General features: G+C 47.1%; 1 protein-coding gene across 6 annotated transcripts in view; it reads right to left on the bottom strand.

The window, feature by feature from the left end:
• The window catches only part of RPTOR (regulatory associated protein of MTOR complex 1), a 306,816-nt gene that overhangs the window by 155,162 nt on the left and 129,737 nt on the right, over positions 1–21,917 (bottom strand). For 5 of the 6 annotated variants that reach the window (XM_075904085.2, XM_075904089.2, XM_075904086.2 and 2 more), the window contains one exon: positions 5,698–5,757. The exons of the other annotated variant lie outside the window; for it this stretch is intronic. In XM_075904085.2, coding sequence (XP_075760200.1) covers positions 5,698–5,757 — 60 coding nt within the window. The remainder of the gene's footprint in view (positions 1–5,697; positions 5,758–21,917) is intronic. 6 annotated transcript variants of the gene reach the window in all.

The raw sequence follows: 21,917 nt of genomic DNA, 5'->3' as shown, positions 1-21,917 counted from the left end.
GGAACTTAAAACACCTCTAAGGATGGTTAAAAAGGACCAATCCTGACTGACTTGGAGAACCCTCGTCCCAAGGCAAAAAATTAGAAGAGGAAAACAGATGAGGACACTAATGTCCAATTCATCTTAGCAACCTTTCAGGAGGCAGAAACCTAGGCGGGTGATTAGTCTTCTGTGTCTCCGCCAGGAAGGAGGAGGACAGTCTCTCTCTTGCCATAAGAAAAACTGTCACTTCCTGCCGATGCTAGGAAAAGGGGAGTTTCAACTTTGTCCTCTTTAGGTTCTTCACTTCACAGGACCACTGAAATGATATACTCTTCTTTTTAATACACTCACCCCTGCAGCAAGGGACGCGGGTTGGTCTCCTGGCACACACAGGCCTTGGAGTTTATTCTCCTACTTTAACTTATTTAGCCAGTAAGGACGTGATGCATGCCACAGTTGGAGAGACAGATACCCTTCCTCTGGGAATATTCTTAATGATAATTAATTGTTATTTTATATGTCAGTGCTTGATAATGCACGGATGTGGTGTCCCCAGGTGATATCCCATTGTACTGACAACTCCTTCAGGATTTAAAGGCAGAACTCCTTAGTTTTGCTTTCCACGCAGCTCAAAAATCAAACTGTCCAGGAAAATACCCCTCTGGCCCCTTCAGGGTAAGAAAGGGTTACACACCCGGTGCAATAACATCTGTTCTTCGAGATGTGTCCCCCTGTGGGTGCTCCACTGAAAGTGTCGGGCTCGTTCCAGCGCCATAGCTCAGAAAGTTCTCTCTAGCAGTAGCCCCGCTGGACCGCCCATGTGCAGATGCCGCCTCGCGCCGTCCGTCTGTGGCCGTGGACAGTTAGGAGGAACTGGCGGGGCCAGACCACGCTCCGTGAAAGGGCGTGAATAGCACGAGGAGGTCCGGCGGGGCTACTGCTAGAGAAAACGTTCCGAGCTGCGGCGCCGGGACAAGCCCAACACCTTCAGTGGAGCATCCACGGGGACACTACTCAATGAAGAAACAGGCTCAACAGCATTCAATCCGCTCCCTCCACCCCCGCCCCCCGTAGTTTTGATCACTTCTTATTTTTAAGATTGCTCCACCAGAACACAGCCTCCCCCCTGCCCCACACCTTGTATGGCAGGGATCAGGTGTCACGCACCGAGGCAGTGCAGGGATCCTCATGTTACTCTGCAGCTATGGACCTACTCTCGTGTGACAGCAGGGCTGCTGAGTTTCCCTGCACAGCCGCAGGGCTGGTGACTGCTGAGCCCTGCAGGTACAGTGACTATTGCTTGTTGCTGTCATTTTTCCTCAACTGCAATGTGCCAGCAGAAACGGATGTTTACCAGGAGTTACTGCTAAAAAGCAAATCCTCCCAAGCTTAAGTATAGGCAGAGGGACTCTTGGACTACCAGTTCATCACCTGCAAGTCCTGGAAGAGCATTGGCGGACACTGCATGTATTGAGATGAGACTAGCATAATCCTCATGCCATGCAGGTTTCCTTTCTGCTCTTCCCCTCCTTGCACACTCTCACTCACAGACAAGTGGCACACACAGCCAGAAGGCACAGTATCCAACCGAAAAGTGCACATTACTGACAATTCTAACAGCGTCTTTCGGTGGCTTTGCAGAGTTGGACTGGGAAGGTTCCAATTTCCTTTCAATAATCAAAAAGCAAGACCGACTAAGAGACAGATGTCAATGAGTCACTTCCGATTACTCACAGATTACAGGGAAGCCTGGTCCATCTTCCCTGCACTTTGTGCAATGCATTAGTTAAAAACCCATAATCTTCAAAACCACTGAAAGTCGACATGAAGATTTCATGAAAATTGCTTGGATAATCAGCACAGACGCTGCTGCCATGTGCAGCGTGTGACTTCGAAATCCTCCATTCCAAATCCCCAGAAGCATATTGGAAACAGGAGAAAGAAAAATGAAATGTGTTCACTGCTGTTGCAATGAAAACAAAGCCTAAAAGCACGACACAGCTCATGCGTTAGGGGGTGGAGAATCTCAAATGGCTCCGAAGATGGATGAAAGAGCAGAATTAATTCTCCTTGTGCTTTTATTTACTTTAAGCAAACAGATGCCTGACCCTGTTTTGCATCAGCCTTTTCTTCACAGCCGACGAGCTGAAGCGATTTCTCTTTGTTCCCATACATAACCTAGCATTACCCAAGGGCCTTGCTCTGCCAGTTTTAGTCCATGGTTCGGGCTGGATGCCCACTCAGAAACAAGTGCAGAAGGGCTGTCACAGTTCTGGGTTAAATGCACTCTGAACCCTCCCTCTGTCATCTCCTCATGGACCCCCCTTGTAGGTTTCTGGCCTCCAGCCATCACCTCGCTACAGGGGAATCTGCCTCACTATCCTGAACCAGGGTGACGTTCCCCAGCAATGCACCGTGCTTCTCCCAGCAGGTCCAACCTTAGACCTGCCCCATTCATTCTGCTTTCTTCCAGGGTCTGACCGTGTTTGCCAGTGACCAGTCAGCCTACACATTTATTTAGGACAAGAGCACTGCAGAGAAAACAATCAATCTACAGGCATGCCAAGCTTACCCGGTGTCACTGATCTTCCACATGGAGGTCCTGGCAGGTTCCATCAAACCCTTCCAGCAGGGCTTTGCTTAGATACAGTTTTGTATCCATTTAAGGCCCACACAATGGTCCTTTCAACCTCTTCCTTTATTCCACAAGCTTGTTCTTTATCTACTAGGTCTCCTGAACCTGGCCGGAACCCCTTTATGCATGGCTGCCTTGGAAGGTAAGGTTAACAGAATCATACTTGGACTTCTCCCATCTAAATTGTCACATAGATCAAATCTGTGATGTCCTTAATGGTCAAACACCTACAAACCGCCCACGAGCCGGATATCAACCTATCTTCTAAAATACATTACACAGAAAGTTTATTAGCTCTGAACTATACCTTGAAATGTATTGGAGGTTAAAATGGGCAGGTTATTCAACGTGGATTGGCTTTACCAGTGCAATAAATCAGAAGAGAAGATAAAGCACCTTGAGCTGGGAATTTTAGCTGATGCAATCCTAAACTCATCTCCATTGTGGCAAAACGTCATTTGCTATTGGCAGTTTGGAAGCAATGAAGTACAGCGACAAGTCACTCTATTCTACAGAAACCTAGTTTTAAAAGCAAGAAATAATACATTAAAAACTTCGATGCTATCTCCCCTCAACTGAATACCCCACCCACCTCCTCTGCACACAGCAGAGAACACCTGTCCCAAAGGATGAATGACTCACACCCTGGGGAACGGAGAGAGGATAACTGGCTCTGGACAGTCACGTGTCAGACCTTCGAGTTTGGGGCTTATTCTAATTAATCTTGACAATGAGCTTTTCTCAAGGTAAACATCTCAGAATCGGAACGATCTGCTATTAATTGTTCCCAGCTAATTTAACTTGGGTACACAATAATGTTCTAAGAATCAGAAGCTTGGAAACACTAACCACATGGCGCAGATTTCAGACACCACCCCCACAAACACATCCTGCCTCGCCTGATACTTTCCTAGAAAAACTCTTTGGAAACAAAGACTGCAGGGGATGAATTATGATTTAGTTTTTCAATAGCTTGGGTGACCTGCATAACCTGGACTATGTTTGCTTTGTCCATCATTTTGCCTTGGGCTATCCATTAGCCACTAGTCATGGTCAAGTATGGCCTGAATGAAAGGATTGCAATGGGTACCCAGGCCGTTAAAGACCAAAACCTAGCTCCATTATGAGAGAGGACACGAGACGTGACAAAGCAGGCTTTGTTTTCCTCATTTTACACACCCACGGGCATGCACACGCAGCTAGAGACTCAGGGGACTGAATGGATTTTATGGCTCAGGAAAGAGCAAGCGACAGCTGGGACTAGAGATGAGCAGACCTCAGGCAAGTATTGGGAGCACATCCCCTACTGAGTTCCAGCACTGTGCCACCAAAAACAGCGCTGCTAGTGCTTCTCACCCCGGTCTGCCATGCTCCCTGCTATTCCAGTCCCTCCCCTGCTAATGCCTCTAAACTCCAGAGCTGCGGGAGCTGCCATATAGTACGCCTAATGCACCTCATTGCGGTCCGTCCACACTGCACCATTATTTCGGATTAACTAGTGTGATTCTGAAATAACAATGCGAGCGTCTACACAGCCATTCCATTCTTTCAAAATAATATCGAAATAACGGGCAGCTTATTCCAACTTCTGTAAACCTCATTCTAGGAGGAATAACACCTATTCCAAAATAGCTATTTCGAAATAGCTGCAGTGTGGATGCTCCACTGCTGCCATTTCGAAATAGCTGCCCCCCAGGGCCATTCTAAATAATTTCTCCCCAGTGCTCCCTGTGGCTCTAAATCAAGGTAGCGCATCCACATTAGGATAGCCTGCCTCAGACTGATTTTGAGGCTCCCCTGTAGCGTGGATGCTCTATTTCGAAATAAGCTATTTCAGAATATATTTTCCAGAATAACTTATTCTGAAATAAACGTGCAGTGTAGATATACCCTGCCTGATTTTGGACAGTCTCTACTAGAGCAGTCTCTGCCTAGCCTAAGCAGAGGCGTTTGCCACATGGCTTTAGGTCAACTAGGACATAGGCATTAAACTCATTTCCCATGTGACTTTAAGGCATGTGAAGCTGTAACGCCAGAAATGAAAGGCTATGAGCATTACCTACTATCTCCATCAATTCCCACAGACAAGGTCTTTGACATTACCCATGTGTGCCCAAAACACCTGCTATGTGGCCTCCCTACACCGAACTGCCACAGGTGACCGAAGTTTGGAGTCTGGGCTGAGCGACTTCAGGTTGGGGTCAAGATATTAGAAATGAGACCTAAGTGACCAGCAAGTTAAAAGATCTGAGCAAAGCTGTGAGGCAAACATAAGCAGAGCCATCCTTAGGATGCATGGGGCCTTACGTAGGACTACTGAACTGGAGCCCCTATGCCTGATGGCAGCCGGGACAGGGGAGATTTTTGAGAGATGTGATTTTATAATCTTCAGCAACAGACTAACGAAATACTTTTAAAGCAAATTTTAAACTAAGTCCCGTTAGCTAACACAGGACATTCAGAAACTGGCCGTACAAACCTGGAGTTGGCACATGCCTGTTAAATGGCTGATACCACTTGAATGGCTCTTTCACACATTGAGTGTTCTGCCAGCCTGGGTGTGCCAGCCTGGGTCACTTTCCAGTTAACTAGGTTCTCTGGAGGAGGAAGAGCCACAGAACAAGGATATGAGGAGGCTGGATGGACATTAAGACCCAGTTGTGCCCCAAATTTCGGTTGCTCTACACAGCTGCACATTCTGCAGACGGCTAAGGATGGCCCTGAACGTTAGGCTCCATTTAAACAGTTTCCTTCATGAATTCTTGCTTTCATAGTCACTGCTTGTTCGGCCAGTCGATGGTAAGACAATATAGCAAGACACATGGTAGGCAGGGGAATGAACACAAAATAAAGGACTAACAGGGTAAAGAAGTCAAAGAAAAATGAGCAGAGGGAAACTTGGTACCCCCAAGTGAGTTCTGGGCAACAGAAGAACTCCAAAAAGGAGCACGCTCACAAGCAGCATGAAAGGATCCTTGAGGACAACACGATTAAAAAACCATTTCCCCTCTCCACCAAACCAACTATAATAATGGAAGTCAGGAATGGAGGAGTATTAAATGTCATAAAATCTTGCTTACTTCTCTATTAAATCCAGTGTGACTCCTGGCACCAATCTGACACTCTTCTGCATGCAAAACCTGTGGAGAACAGAAGAAAAATAATTCACACTAATTAAATATTTAATGACAGGACTCTCAGAGGTTCTGTGGAAAGAACGAGGAAGATGGTTATTACAGTGCTTTTGCTGTTAAAATAACTTTCGGATTGAAAAACTTTGCCGCAGCATAATGAGAATCAACCCGGGCTCTCGATATCTGTGGCACTCATGATTATGCAGTGATTTCCATCGGCACAGTGTCAAGCTGGTGGTATTGTAACTGCCACAGTGACAAGTTTCCCCACACATCGAGACAGGAAAGAAAGGGTTCACAGTCATCCAGCAGAGTCCCTTGGGAGGGGGAGCAAGACTCTAAATAAGGCAAGAGCGAGTGTACACTAGTGAAATAATGATCTGTGTTTCCCTGTAGAGAACTGGCACTGCAGAGGGAGGGAAGAGAGAGCGAGAGGAACGGCAAGATCAAACACTCTGGTTATGTAATTTTCAAATATAAAACAGTGATTCCATTTCTACAGGTTGGACCTCCTGGTCTGGCACCCTCGGGACCTCAGCGGTCATGAACAAGGAAGTTTGCCAGACCAGGGGAGGTCAAGGCTCCCCACCCAGGTGTAGGTACTGCTCCCGGCCGGGGCTGCGCACCTTGCTGCATACCTCACTGCCTCTAGCCTTGCACCGTGCCAGTACTAGCCTGAGCTGCACCCACCACAACCCCAGCACCAGCCTAAGCTGTGTCCCCCACCACACAGGCAAGGGCTACGTGCCCAGCTGCCCATCCTGCTGCCTCCAGGCCCGCCTGGGGCTGCACTCCCTGCTGCCAGCCCTGGCTGGATTGCCCCTCCCCTGCACCGGCCCCGCTAGGGCGATGCTCCCCACTGCCAGCCCAGCCCCTACTGCATCTCTGAATCTGGCCAGCCTGGGCTCTCTTGTTCAGCAATTCCAATGGTCCTGCCAGACGAGAGCTGGATTTTAGAGGTTCAACCCGTATTTATCTTTACCACGAGTTTGACTGACACGTTTGGTAAATTTGCTCAGGTTTACAAAGGCAGCTAGACGTTCACTTTCCACTGATCAAGTGGTGAACCAACTAATAAATCTGCACTGCTTCTCTCAAGCAGCACAAGACAGTGTAATCCTGAGGTACAAGGCTGGGAGGGATTTGGCTGGTGCCTTTTTCTGTGTGATTCGTGAGGCTTTGGAAAAGGTGTGAAGCTCCACATTCAGCTGTGCTGAGTGATCAGCTGATCCGGCACAGCGTGGAAGTCTAGACGCGGCGCGATTGACAAGGAAAGCCTTTGTCGACCGCTCCGGTAAACCTCGTTTCACGAGGCATACTGGAGCAGTCAACAAAGGCATCCCTTGTCGACCGATCCGCGTCTAGACTGCCGTGCTGTGCCGGATCAGCTGATCGTCAGCACAGCGAGGCGGCCATTTTTATTTTAATGAAGCAGGGATTATTTAAATCCCCGCTTCTTTGACTATGCCGAATAAACTATTTTACATGGCTCCGTCGACGGAGCCATGTAGTCTAGACGTAGCCCTAGAGGTTGTTTCTACTCTGTGCCTTCCACCCTAAAGGACCTTACACTGATACACAATTTCTACACAGGAAACTGAAACAGTAACCCCTATGGGGTGAAACTGCATGGCAATATTGAAATAATATTGAAAAAGCCGCCATCTCCAAAATGCAGGGAGGATTTAAGGAAGCAGAACGTGGGCAGAGCGGGAATCTGACTCGAGACCTGATGTCATGACCTCATTCATAGAAAGAGCCCATGGGGTTTTATAACAACTGCATTGCCCAGGGCCTCTGGTTTCTGTCTCACCCAAAGGATGACCATTCCATTTCCTGATGACATGCTGCGGTCTTTCGGCATTCCTTCACTACTTACTCAGACAGAAGAGTGCTACCTTTTGATAGCCCCACCACTTCATGCAGCATCAAGTATATTCCTTGGAGGTCTGTCATCCAAAGGCAGACCTGAACAAACCCTGCTAAACGAAATCAAATAGGCACACAGAATAATGCAATATAGCTGCAGGCCACTGAGTGATGAGTATGAATACTCAGCACTCCTAGCCCCTGATAGTACACATTGAGAACTTAAGAATGACCAGACTGGGTCAGACCAAAAGTCCATCTAGCCCTGTATTCTGTCTGCCGACAGTGGCCAATGCCCGATGCCCCATAGAGAGCAAACAGACTAGGGATTCATCAAGCAATCCCTCTCCAGTCACCCATTCCCAGACTCTGACAGAGGCCAAGGACACCATTCCTACCCATCCTGACTAATAGCCATTGATGGACCCCTAACCTCCATCAATCTAGTTAGCTCTTTTTTGAACCCTGTTAAAGTCCTGGTCTTCACAACATCCTCTGGAAAGGAGTTCCACGGGTTGACTGTGCGCTGAGTGAAGAAAAACTTCCTTTTGTTTGTTTTAAACCTGCTACCTATTAATTTCATTTGGTGACCCCATAGTTTTTATGTTATGTGAACAAGTAAATAATTTTTCCTTATTCACTTTTCCACACGAGTCATGATTTTATAGACTTCTATCATATCCCCCCTTACTCTCCTATTTCCTAAGATGAAAAGTCCCAGTCTTTTTAATCTCTTCATATGGCACCCGTTCCAAACCCCTCATCATTTTTGTTGCCCTTTTCTGAACCTTTTCCAAGGCCAAGAAATCTTTTTTGAGATGAGGCAACCATATTTGTGTGCAGTATTCAAGATGTGGGCATACCATGTTTTTATATAGAGGCAATAAGATATTTTGTCTTACTCTCTATCCTTTTTAAAATGATTCTTAACAGTGTTTGCTTTTTTGACTGCCGCTGCACATTGAGTGGATGTTTTCAGAGAACTATCCATGATGACACCAAGATCTCTCTCGAGTAGTTACAGCTAAATTTGTCCCCACCATATTATATGAATAGTTGAGATTATTTTTTCCAGTGTGCATTATTTTACATTTATCAACATTAAATTTCATTTGCCATTTGTTGTCCAGTCACTTAGTTTTGTGAAATCTTTTTGAAGCTCTTCACAGTCTGCTTTGGTCTTGACTATCTTGAGCAGTTTAGTATCATCTGCAAATTTTGCAACCTTACTGTTTACCCCTTTCTCCAGATCATTTATAAATAGGCTGAATAAGATTAGTCCAGGTACCTCTCTCCATTCTGAAAACTGACCATTTATTCCTACCCTTTGTTTCCTATCTTTTAAACAGTTGTCATCCATTAGAGGACCTTCCCTCTTATCCTATGACAACTTGCTTTACTTAAGACCCTTTGGTGAGGGACCCTGTCAAAGGAATTCTGGAAATCTTAGTTTACTATATCTACTGGATCCCCCTTGTCCACATGTTTGTTGATCCCCTCAAAGAACTCTAGTAGATTAGTAAAGCATGATTTCCCCCTACAGAAACCATGTTGACTTTTCCCCCAACAAATTATGTTCACCTGTGTGTCTGACAATTTTATTCTTTACTATAGTTGCAACTAATTTGCCCAGTACTGACGTTAGACTTACCGGTCTGTAATTGCCAGGATCACCTCTAGAGCCCTTTTTAAATATTGGCATCACATTAGCTATCTTCCAGTCATTAGGTACAATGTAAAGGATAGCTTACAAACCACAGTTAATAGTTCCCCAATTTCACATTTGAGTTCTTTCAGATCTCTTGGTTGAATGCCATCTGGTCCCGGTGACTTGTTATTGTTAAGTTTATTGAGTTGTTTTAAAGCCTTCTGTAGACACACCTCAATCTGTGACAATTGCTCAGATGTGTCACCTAAAAAGAACGGTTCAGAGTTGGGAATCTCCCTAACATCCTCAGCCGTGAAGACCAAAGCAAAGAATGCATTTAGTTTGAAGTACCGCATTGTAAGAGATCAAGAACTGAATCTCACACAGTTTCTTGCCTAGCAGCACGGGTTACTTGCCACAAGGCAAATGGATCCTTTAGCTTCCTTTCTTGCAAGGAATTCTGGCAGATGGTTCATAAGCAGCAAGCTTTTCGATTAGAGCTTGCTGGCTTTGTAGTGGCAGGCCACTCCCTCATCCCACAAGCATTCAGGACAGTGGGTCTGGAAAAATTATCACCGTGTCAAATGTTTCCTTCTAGTTCTAAAGGAGGGAAATAAAGTGGACCTTTGAGGGTCAGCTGTGAAAAGGCATTTCCCCAAACGACATATACTGCAAAGCTGTCACTTAGCACTTTCTTTGGGAGCTTTAGACAAGGCACTTCGGGCAAGACATAAATAAGCTTCAGATTTCAGATCTTTCAATGGTGCCTTTGGCTTCTCAAAGGCAAGCGACTAATGACTAAAAGCAAGTTGCATTTGATTAGTCAGGGAAACTCCCTTTCTCCAACACAGCCCCACCGCACGTATCTGTTTGGTAGTCAGCAGAAGGGAAATAGCACAGCAAGAGCTTGCGGCTTTCATGTATACAGAGCTGGGGCTGCTACAGCACTGCCATCGTACTTCAGAGGAGAGTCAAGCAGGGAACGCTCAGAGCCCTCTTTTAATGAGGCCCCACCGTTCCCCTGCCAACTCTGAAATATAGTCTAGTTTACCAAATCCTCATTTAAACTAGCAACAGTCCCTCCCCTCACTCAATAGCAGCAACTACCAAGCAAATATGTGCAGAGGATAAGGAGCATTCTGTTTCTGTCAATGACACCCATCTTACAACCATGTCCATTGCACCGAAACACGAGCTCTCAGACAAGTAGCTGTGCCTTTGCTGCAGGACGGGCTCAGGGGAAAGCCATGACTTAATCTTTTGGCAACCACTGGTGCTTGGAAAGGCAAGGCGGAAAGGTGCACCCAGCAGTCAAATGGACTTTTAGCAAAACATTCCGCTGGAAGTTGACTCAAGAGCAATGGGAGCGCTAGAGGTTTCTTGTTAGCCAGAATGGTTTAAACAGCAGCAGCACACTCAGCAACAATTACCCCCCATCTGCTTGTTTTGATTCACCGCGGCGATACCGCGTAGTGCAGGGACTGCAAGAGCTTTCTCCTGATACACAGGGTCTGGCTTGCTTAGTGTTTGTCTGGGAAACATGAAGGGAAGGTGCTGCAGGAAGCAAGAGTCCTTTTCCTTCGATTCAGTACTGATCTAATACCTCACGGTGTGAGAGGGCACAATAGGAGTTCACTTCTGTTAGAGAAGACAAAATCAAAATCAATGTTCTGAGGGCCTGCCATCTTGAAAGATCTTTCGGTGGCACTTGAGAGCGAAGGGGTGATCATCTTCTGGAGGGCCTGTCTTTTCAAGTAAACAATCAAGTTCACCTCCCTTGTCCGGCAACCTCGGGACTTGACTCGTCCCGAATGAAGGCATTTGCTTGATCAGGGGAGGTCCTCTGCCACCAGCCTCCCAGGACGCTCCCCGCTCTGCGACTGCCCCACTGCTACTGGGCTCCAGCCTGCATGGCTTGGACAGAGACGCCGTGGCCTCACTTCTCCCCTGCCCGATCGGGAATCTCTGGGAACAGGGCTTGCTAGCTGCCCCACTTCTGCTGCACTCTGCCAGGGATCCCCAGGGACAGACTTGCCAGCTGCCCCACTTCTTCTGCACTCTGCCAGGGATCCCCAGGGACAGACTTGCCAGCTGCCCCACTTCTGCTGTGCTCCACTTGGGATCCCTGTGATGGGGCTTGCCAGCTACTTCACTTTCGCCAGTCACTGCCCCGCTACTGCCCTACCTGAGCAGGGCTACCGGAGACAGGGCTCACCAGTCCCTCTGCTGTCCTGCCCAACTGGGGCTCCCCGAGGATGGGCTCCCAGCTGGTTCACACTCCTGGATGCCAGGGCTCCCTGATTCAGCAATGGACCAGAGTTCAGGATTTTGGAGGTTCAACCTCTAGTGTTCTTGTCAGATATTATGTAGCTGCAGCACTTCACCCCAGAACTAGCTGCATTTTAGTGCTAAGTAAAGAGATCATTGGGTTTAGGTATAGAATTTGAGATCCTTTAGGATAGAAGATGCTACAGATAAATGTAAGCTAACTGTAAAGGTCCGAAGATTTAGAAATGGAACAAATGTATCTTATCACCAATTCTACAACAGCTATATCCAAGTCAGTATCGGAAAGGGCCAAGGTTTCTGTTTAAAACACATGCAGGTTTTCTGGAACACTCACAGCAATTTCTCCTGGAAGGTCAGAAACAAACATCTTCTGCATTCATATGAATTGCAAAAATCCCTCATACTATAAATTCATGGAGGACTAGAAAAACAACCCACCAATTTCCACTGTACTCCTGAATGAGGGAGAAACGAAAAAATAATGTTAAAGCAGCACAAAATGCCTAACCTTTTTTATCAGAAGTGACAACTTTAGCAGAGTCAACCCCTCTTTAAAAATACAGGATTATGGAATCATGCTGAGAGCAGGATCACTTAGAAATTCAACAGTCTGCTCAAGAGCATTTTATACTGCTAAACCATGCAAAATGGCCTCACATGTATCATTTCCAAAAATCAGTCTGCCAGTATTAGAGGGTTCTGAAAGGGATGTTATTGCAGACCTTTGAATCTCTCGCTGCCTGGTGGCATGATGCCAAGACCTGACCCTCCTTCCATAATGCTAGTAAAAGAAGAAATCCGCTCATCCTGGTTCTTGCAGAGGTGAAAAGAATTTTAAGCACAGTAAGAGACACTAAGATTTGCCTACGAGGACCAGAGCTCCTTTTGTAATCAAAAGGCACAAACAAAAACCCCTCCGGTGCATTTCACAGATTTTTTTGAACGATGTAGACATTCATTTATCTTTCCCTTTAGATTCCATTGGATTTTTCCCCTATAATAAAATACCAGTCAGACCTGGGCTGTCTGTAGTTATCACATCATTTCTTACTTAAGATTGAGGGACTTCTCATCCCTCCATTTACATTTTAAGCTCCTCCCCAGCTTATGGATTTATCCTCACACCACCCCTGTGAAGAAGGGAAGTATTCTTCATCCAGTTTTTACAGAAGAGGAACTGAGGCACAGAGAGTAAGTTACATGAAGTCCACGTCCAGATCTTCAGAGTTTTAGGTCAGTGTCTCAACAAAAAAACTAATTCCTTCTAACCAAACCCGTGTTCGGATTATCTAAAAAACATCCTGTACTGGCAGAGACCTGCTCTTCCAAGTGCTACACTCACCTTTCCCACGTCCAAATACATTTAGACACAATTTTGGGCTGTTCCCACACCACTCTTCAGAGTTTTACTATCCAGAGGCAATATAGCAAGAGGTCTTCTTCAGTCTTACTTATTTCTATTTCAGTATATTAAAGATCACATATCCCAAGTGCTTATAAAATCCTAATGCCCACTAAATAAAAATCCATACCCCTCCTAAACCTCAACTCTCCTTCCGTTGACAGGTTTTGTAATACCTCCTAAAGGCCAACAGATCTGGGCTATAATTGAAGTGGGAGAAGAAAGTCCAGCAACTTGAGAGCCTCCACTAAACACAACTGTGCTAGCACTGCGTAAGGATAGGAGCATCTTCCAGGCAGGCAGATCCCTAGACATTAAGGGCTTTAGATGGTACATGGTTCTCCCATGAGTGCAGGAGACTGGACTTGATCTCTCAAGGTCTTTTCCAGTCCTATGATTCTATGAACTGTCAAATGGCAGACTTATGCCCTTATGGGGCAGATATCTTTGCTATATCCTCTGGTAATGTCCTGTAATCTTCAGGCATCGTATCAGTCTTTTCTGAACTGAGACTCAGCCAACTTGTTCTTCAGGCGTTACCAAACACTGGAAAGTCACCCAGCCCAGCACACTTCCTGGATGGATAACGGAGACGTGAGCATGAGTGCTGAATGGAATGTTACTGCGTGCACTTTAATCTATGCGTACTCACTCATCTCCCAGCATCTTTATGTACTCAAACAGGGATAGTGAGAGGCCTCAAGGGGGAAAACACCTGTCCCCACAATCTGGGCTCTCTCATTTCTGTGCTGGCAAATTAGTATCCGGGTTATGTCTTGGGCCTTTTCCCTACAGCTCTGTATGCGCCTCTCCTTTCTCTGATGAGCCAAAGATGTAGTCAATCCGCTTTTCCATGGAAAGGCTGTAGAAAGAGGAGCTTCTAAAAGGCCTACCTGCTGTTTAGGCCTGTGACGCCGAGTCGGGGTTCCCCCAAATCCTGCAGCCCCGAAGCAGCCAGAACAGACTCCGCCAGCCAGAGAATAGAGGCGGAAACAGCACAGCATAGACATGATATTGCTACAGGAGTCTGGGCATCAGATCCCTTGGGCTAGGGGGGGTCCACCCCCATCCACCCCCCCAGACCTCCAGCCCTCAGTTTAGGCCAAAAAAAAAAAAAAAAAAAAAAAAAAAGCTGCAGTCTCTGCTAGCTGACCCCCCCAGTCAGAGGCTTGCAGACACCCACAGACAGACCTGCCAGGGCACAAGAATCAAATCCTCACCTTTAAAGAAGAGATTTTTATTACAAAACAAAAGATCAACTTGATAAAGCAGACTTGGTTGCTAGATGTTACAGAGCAACTAAGGAAAACAAATTAAAATAGAGAAAATCTCTGGCGCAATGCTTAGATGGTAAAGGAGGAGGAGAGAGGGAGGCAAATTCCCACAGAGCAGTTCAAACCAAACCACAAAATAAAGAAAAATGACCTTGAACGTGACGAGATTCACTTTCCCCTGGTTGTTACTTCTGATTTTCTCTTTGTTCAGTCTGCTCCCATGCCCTGAATCTGTGGGGAAGGGTAGTCCTGCCTGGGTTTAAATCATTCTGTGTGTCTCAACTCCTGGTTTCTCTCTCCCACACAAAGAAAGCAGGCAAGGAATCTATATCCAATTCAAATTTCAACCCTCTGTCTTGACTGGTTTTCCCCACCCTCTGGCCAGCACCTTTGCTAGCTGAGTTAACCCCGTGGTCACCGGGTGCTGGTCAGTACTCCTCCTTCCCATTACAAAGACATTTCGGACTATAAACACTTTAGGGTAGGCGATGTGTCTTTCGATACGTCTGTACAACGCTTAGCAATTCTGGCCCCCAGTGAAGTATATTTGGGTATGGTAACAAACACTCTTTGGTTCTTCAGTCTGATGGAAACTCTTTAGAACACAGGAGTTTGGCTGCTCAGAACAGCCTCACAGTACACGCCAATTGTACAGGTTGGCAGATACCAATTCATTTCACTTGCAACGTCAATGCCAGACATGACTTCATGCATAAGTAGCTTTTAGAAAATAGCTTCTAGTGGTGGATTCCCAGAGCCACATGCAGTCACCGAAGATATACCTCTGAATTCCTTCCGACTCCCCAGGTGGGGGGTTGCAACTATTACTGTCTGTGTCCCTGTAGGGTTGTATCAATGCAAATAGGCTTTGAATTAGTCAAAACTATCCAGAAAAACCAACTCCCATGGTCAGAATCTCTCTCTTTCTCTCTGTGGTCACTCGTGCAGAACCACAGTGGGGAAGTCATTCTGTAAATCTCAGGAAACCTCCCCAAGTGCACGAGCATCCTTAATGCTGGTATTTCTGAACCTGAGAGTCCTTGCTGTGGCAAAACGTTTGCTTAATGTTCTTTTAACTGGCTTTGTAGCTGTAATTTCCTACATTTTAAAAAAGGCACGCTGAAAAAACCCCAAAATTCCACTTTATGACATTAACATAGATCATCGGCAATACTTGAACCATTAGATCTACAGAATAGACCTGTGCCACTTGGGCTAGTAACCAATGGCAGTAATAGGCTATTATCCTCTATGTGGATTGGCCACTGGACAGCAACGAGAGAGAGAATCTGTCAGCGGGTTTCATGGATCTTTTGAGACAGCAGAGGAATGCTCCGACTCAAATCTTGGGTTCTCTTCCAGGTTCTGAAGGGGTGATGGGTTCTAGTCATCCCAGATCCTTCTGCACTCATTTCCCCCAAAACATGACCTCATCTACCACATCCCCTCTAGCCTGCACGTGCCAGTCTTGCCTCTCTTCCCCAGCACCTCCTTCAAGTGGACTGGACTCGATGACCTCTTGAGGTCCCTTCCAGTTCTGGTATTCTATGATTCAAGTCTTCCTTTCCAGTTCCTCCTCATTACCCCGATATCTGTCACTCTCCGAACACACCCCTCGCCTCCACGCTCATCGTTCAGTCCGAGTCTTCTGCCCAACTCCCGTCCTGGTCCCAGACTCCCTCCCTGGCCTCCTCACTGCCGCTCTACCCCCTGACCCAAGACACTTGTCCAGTGTATTCCCTCCGCCAACCTCCCCACCTCCAACTCCGACTATTGGCCCTCTTCAGTTTAGTCAGGTTGCTTGTTCCTCCTCACTGCCTGCACAACAGGAGGAACAGCTCAGGGGAGGACAATCTCATAGCTCTCACTTGCTGAGCCCAGTACTAAGAACAGCAACTACAGGGAAATTCCTGACCATCTTTTCATCCCTGTGCTAGAACATGGTTAGTGCACACAGAATCTTCAGCGAGTTTAGATGCCAAACTCACAAGCCTCTACTGAACATGTTCAAAAAGAGTTTTTTCAAATGCTTCTAACTTGGCCAAATTTTGGCCAATTTTCCCCCGAACAGCAACAGGGGCATCCCTGAAATTGGGGAAAACAGTCACAGTTCAAAGCCTGGCTTAAGTACAGAGGCACTAGACCTTCTCAATAAACTGCTGTAAGGGATTTTTTAAACACAGGCAAACCAACATACTTTTCCCTAATCTTGCTCTCACGAACAATTAAAGCATTTTGCTGAAACTCTGAAACAAAATTCATCCTGATGGGTATTTCGGCTGAAAGGGTTAAGTTTGACAGCAGTATGCAACAGAAGACTGGGTCTTACACTAGTATCCAGCAGCCTACTATAGGCAATGATCCAGTTCTGATCATAATCAAGATGCAAAATTGTTCCCTTCAGTGTGATTGGTTACAATAAGATCCATCTTTGAAAATTCACCTTTCCCAATTTAGTAAGGGGAACATCCATGTTCTTGCACCACCTTCCTCTGCAGTTTTGTCAGTTGGTGCTTTAAAAGCTAATTTATAAACCTCACGAAACTTTCAAAGACCTTCTGATGTAAACACTCCCTTTTCTTTCTTCCTTCCATGCATAAGGGATCTCTCTTTGTTCATATACGCTGAAGGGTTTGTAAAAGAGAAGGAAATGTCTTGTAATTTGAAAGAAGGCAGGCGATTAGTTGGCTCAGTGTTTACATTCTTAACTGGAAAACAAAGATTTTCAAAACCAAGTACTGAGAAGTTTGCTGGTACTGGGAGCAGTTTGGTGCAATGTGGGTGTTATTTTGGATGTTTTAAAATTAGCTGTCTTCCATTTTTCAGAGACCAGAGCAGGAAATGTGCTTCCAGGTGCCTTGTAGCTTTTCAGTTTAGAACCCCAATGCGACAGAAAGGGGCTGGGCCTTTTAAAGCTTTTTCTTAAAAAACAAACACCACCTCCACCACTAGTTTCTTTTTTTGCTGCATTGCTGACTGTACAAGGTGCAGCACCAACAACTGGCTGCCACTTGTGATGGCACATCTGAAAAATCTCACTGCAGTTGGATCCGACATACTGGCGGGATGGCTGCAGGAACTATTCACCCCTCTTTTAGGAGAGATTAGCCACCGCTAATCCCTTTCCTCTCCTCCGCCTGGCTTGTGTCAAAACTGGTACCCTCAACTGAAGCAAGGCAATCAACACTGCTATGCTGGAAATGCCCAAGACCATGACAAATGAACCTGTCAAACCAGTTACTTGCTAGATTTCTCCCTCTGTCCCTCAAATACCAGCTGGACAATCCAATCTGCTTCCTTCCCCCACCCCTTTCATTCCCACCCACGTCTTTTTAAAAAAGGATCTGCTTGAAAGCTGCTGACTGTCAGTTAGCGCTGGGCAGTGAGTACAAGAGTCCAGTTTTGACTCCTAGTCTTCCCCATGCTTAAGTAAGCACCTCTGAGCCAGGGCCTGCCTCTTGCACCCCACTTCCTCTCATACCCAACTCCCTCTCAGACCCTGCCTGCCCTCCTACATCCCCCTCCTCTAGGCCAGAATCCTCTCCTGCACCCATGCCCCCTTCCACACTCTGCACCCCAATCACCGCCCAAACCCTATGCAGCCTCCTCCCCCCCCAGGTCACAACTCCCTCTCAGACCCCGCCAGTCCTCCTACACTCCCCCCCCCCCCCCAGGCCAGAATCCTCTCCTGCACCCAGATCCCCTCCAGGACCCTGCACCACAAACCACTGCCCCAGGTCACAACCCTTTCTTCCCCCAAGCTCCCTCCAAGACCCCACACCCTCTCCTGCACCCCAGTCCCCTACCCTAAGCTTCCTTCTGCACCCAACCCCCATCCCAGACCCTGCACCACCTCCAGAGAAAAGTGTGGCCCTTGATCACATACCAAAATCTTGGAGTGGCCCCCCAAAATTATTGCCTCCCCCAATATAGATGCTTGAAAATGCTACATGCTGGTGTTGAATAGTCATGAGAACCCATTCCCAGCACGTACAGATTTAAGGACATTTTAAAGGAAACTGTCAGATTTAAATTCATATAAATAAGCTTCCTTACTGGTGTTGCTAAACGCTCATGAGCTCATTAAACAATGAATGTTTTTAAAGTAGGCCATTTGTTTAGTTACTTTGGGCTTGGTCAACACAAATAAGCTAGTTTAGTTCCCATCTATTTAGTCAGTTCTTAATCATCTTCAATTCAGGTTCTCTTCAGCGAGCGGCACAAGGGCTGACCATGTTTGTTTCAAAACACTCTTTTACTGCGTTTTAATACACAGACGCATTACAGACGCACCGATCCTGGCGCCCTGTGAAACTCATTGAAAAGCTTGAGGGGAAGAAGTTTACAAGCACCACTTGATATGTGAAGATTTCTCTGTTCTGTGTTACGACTACAGTATCTTCACGGCCTACTTTTAGCAGAGCTGAAGTTTAAATCGTGATTCGGGATTGAACACCAAAGCACTGGAGAGTCTATTGAATAACAAATTGGTTTGCATGCGGCCACGTGAGAAATGCTGGCATTTAAACAGTACCTCAGGTTGGTGCATGTTTGAACAGACCTCTTAGCTCCTGGGACAAGCAGACTACACAGAGCTAGCTCTCTTGTGAGGAAGGCCACGTTAAGTACGAGTGGTGCAACAGGACTTCAGCTAGAGAATGGTGTGCTGGCAACGGCACAGGGACAGCATGGCTGCAAGATGCCTCGGTAGCTGGCCTGAGCGGCTATGCTAACTACAGTGATACAAACACACAATTAACAGCAAGCCATGCTCTAACACAGGGCTGAGCAAGATCCAGCCTGCGGGCCAGATTTCACCCACCAAGTCTTTTAATCGGCCCGGCCCTGCCCTGCAAAGCCCCCGAGGCAGGCTGTCTGTCTGCTGCAGTCCCACACTTCTCAAAACAGCTGGCGGCTCCCTTAGGTGCCGTGCCCCCTGGAAAGGGAGGGAGGCCTTCATGGGCTGCCCGTGCTCTCAGGCCAATCACCACAGCTCCCATTGGTAGAACCGAATAGAAAAGTGCAGCCCTTGGTCACTTACCAAAACTTTGGAGTGACCCCCACCCATTAAAAATTATTGCCCACCCCAAGAGACCAGTTACGATTGTGTATCTACAGGGTGAAGCCCGTTTCACATTGTACGTGCGTACATGTAAACCGCAAAGCAACATCAAAACGGGCATTGAAAATACACGTTTGGGTTAGTTTTGCAAAACAAGAGGAGTTGGTGTGCTAGCTCCTTTGTATACAGCAACCTACTGTACTCAGCTGGGGTGTGGGGGATTCAGGTTTACGTCCTCACTTCGGAGCAGGAACCTGAGCTCAGCTCTACCCTGTCCCCAGGGAGTGAGCTAGCCACCAGGCTACTGGCTGCTTTGGCCGGGTTTCTCCCAATCTCTCCAGTTAACGCTGGTACAATTTGTTTGTTTGTATAAATCTTCATCAGAGCAAGGGCTTGAACTTGAGTCTCAAATATCCCCTGTGAGTGTTAAAATGCGGGTCGATAGGCACTTCCCTATTCCTCTTTTGAAATGTGCAAGAGCCCCTACTGGGAATCTTGTACATTTCAAAGAGGAATGTGGAACTCCGCATACAGCCCGGGCTGGTGGGAAGTCCTGCTGACTCCGGGCTGCACACGCCATGCCTGCTTTGACATGCACACGAGTTCCCAGAGGGGGACTGCATGCCGCTAGGAGCCCAGGATCAGCTCGGAGTCCTTAACCCTAACCCCGGGCTCCACGGCAGCTGCTCCTTTGAAATGCGCAGAAGCAGCATGGATCAGCTATGAAGCAGTTGCCTTGGGGTGCCTGGCTGTGCAGCACTGCCACTTTGAAGTACCTCCCCCCACTTGCTGCCTCTATCTCATAGAGGCACCGGGTGGAGGAGGGGAAGATATCGACTAGTCTTTAACATGCCCAGCCCTGACTACTCCCTATAGGTCACTTTCTCTCTCTGTCCCAATAACTATTCCACTATTACACACACAGTAGAACACTTCAGCAGGCATGACTCATAGGGTAGTTGGTACAGACCTTTTCTAGTAGTGGTGGGCAACCTGGAGCCCACAGGGGTTCTGCCTGCGGTCCACGGATCCATTGTCTGCCGCCCTCCCCCATGTGCCTCTCACCCACTAAGGTCCCACATTTGCTACACCTTCCCCTCCCTCCCAGCACTTTCAGGGCACAAATCTGCTGATTCACGCTCCATCCCTGCTCCTGCCCCACCCTCCCAGAGCTGGAACACCGTGAATCATCTGTCTGCAGCTGTTCAAGCTCTGGGAGGGAGGGCGAAGAGCGGGGAAGGAGCATGAATTAGGAGACTCGCGGGGCTCCGAAAGTGCTGGGAGGGCGGGGGAGAAGCAGATAAGTGCGGGGCTCCAGTGGCCCAGTGTGCAAGAAGGGCGTAGGGGAGGGAGGCACAGAGCGGATGCATGGGGCACATGCACCCACTGAGATGAAGGAGAGCCACTCATGAGGCCCACTTGCATCACGGTTGCCCATCGGTGCCCTCTAGGTCCAGAGCACTGCCCAGGAGGGACAGAAAACCTGGTACCCACTCCAGAGCGGGGATCGGAGCCTGCATTCTTCACACACAAGAGCACGCCCTAACCTCTGAGCTACTATGGAACAGCAGCTCCACCTCATCCTCCAGCGATTTTGTGAATCTAGTCTCAATTTTTGGGGGGGAGGGCAGGGTCCAGAACTATTTGCGGGAATAGCTTTGATTGACTCAAACCTTCATTTTGGTTGTGGAATGTCCATTATGGGGGAATATTTAAGGGCAGGCTGGATAGACATCTACCAGGGAACACCTAGACAGTGCTTAATCCTGCCGTGAGGACAGGCAACTGGATTTGATGACCTCTCTGGTCCCTTTCACTTCTAGGATTCATTGGCAAATACACTATTTTTGTCAGAAAAATATTGCCCAGGTACCCCACATTCTCATGTGGACAGACAAAGACAGGCACACGTGAGAGAGTCCATCTGGAAGAGTTACACGTTTATTTACAAGAATACTGGGGGCTTTTTAGTGTGCAGTGAATGCTTCTGGTTTGATTGGAGGGAGGCTATGAACACTTCCAGTCAACAGGTTAATTAAACAGTTCACTATAGAACAGTGTTTCTTAAACTTTTTAAAACCCAGGAAACCATTTTTTTTTTTTTTGTGAGGAACATCAAGGATTTTTTGTTGACCAAAAAAAAGGGGGGGGAGGGAGGGAAGGCCTGGGGGACAGTTATTGAGGGAAAAAAGGGTCGGGGAAGTTGAGGGAAAAAAAGTAAAAAGGTCATGTGCCCCTTTAAGGGTGGCCATTTTGAATTCTGTTCTCCGCAGCACATCTCAGACTGCCTCACGGAACACCAGCATGCTGCGGAACACAGATTAAGAAACACCACTACAGAAAGTGCCAGAGGTTCTGAAGAACATTTTTTGTTACAATTACTGGTTATTCTGGAAGTGCTTTGGAAGTTGATGGCAAAAGCCAGGCCCAAAGGCTCTTTTGTAATCTTCTCTTCTATTTTGCATCAGTCTTACCCTCAAATTTGAAGGCTCCATGTGCGTTTCAGACACTGCTGTGACAACTGCATACACTCTTGGCTGCAGGTGGTGGGCCATGAGACAGACAGGATTAAGAGTGGCTATGCTGCCACATAAAGCCTTGATACAGGACATTAATGGTGCC

This window comes from Pelodiscus sinensis, chromosome 20 (genome assembly GCF_052426305.1).
Source record: "Pelodiscus sinensis isolate ZL-2025 chromosome 20, ASM5242630v1, whole genome shotgun sequence".
NCBI lineage: Eukaryota > Metazoa > Chordata > Testudines > Trionychidae > Pelodiscus > Pelodiscus sinensis.
This window is presented reverse-complemented; position numbering and strand designations above follow the sequence as displayed.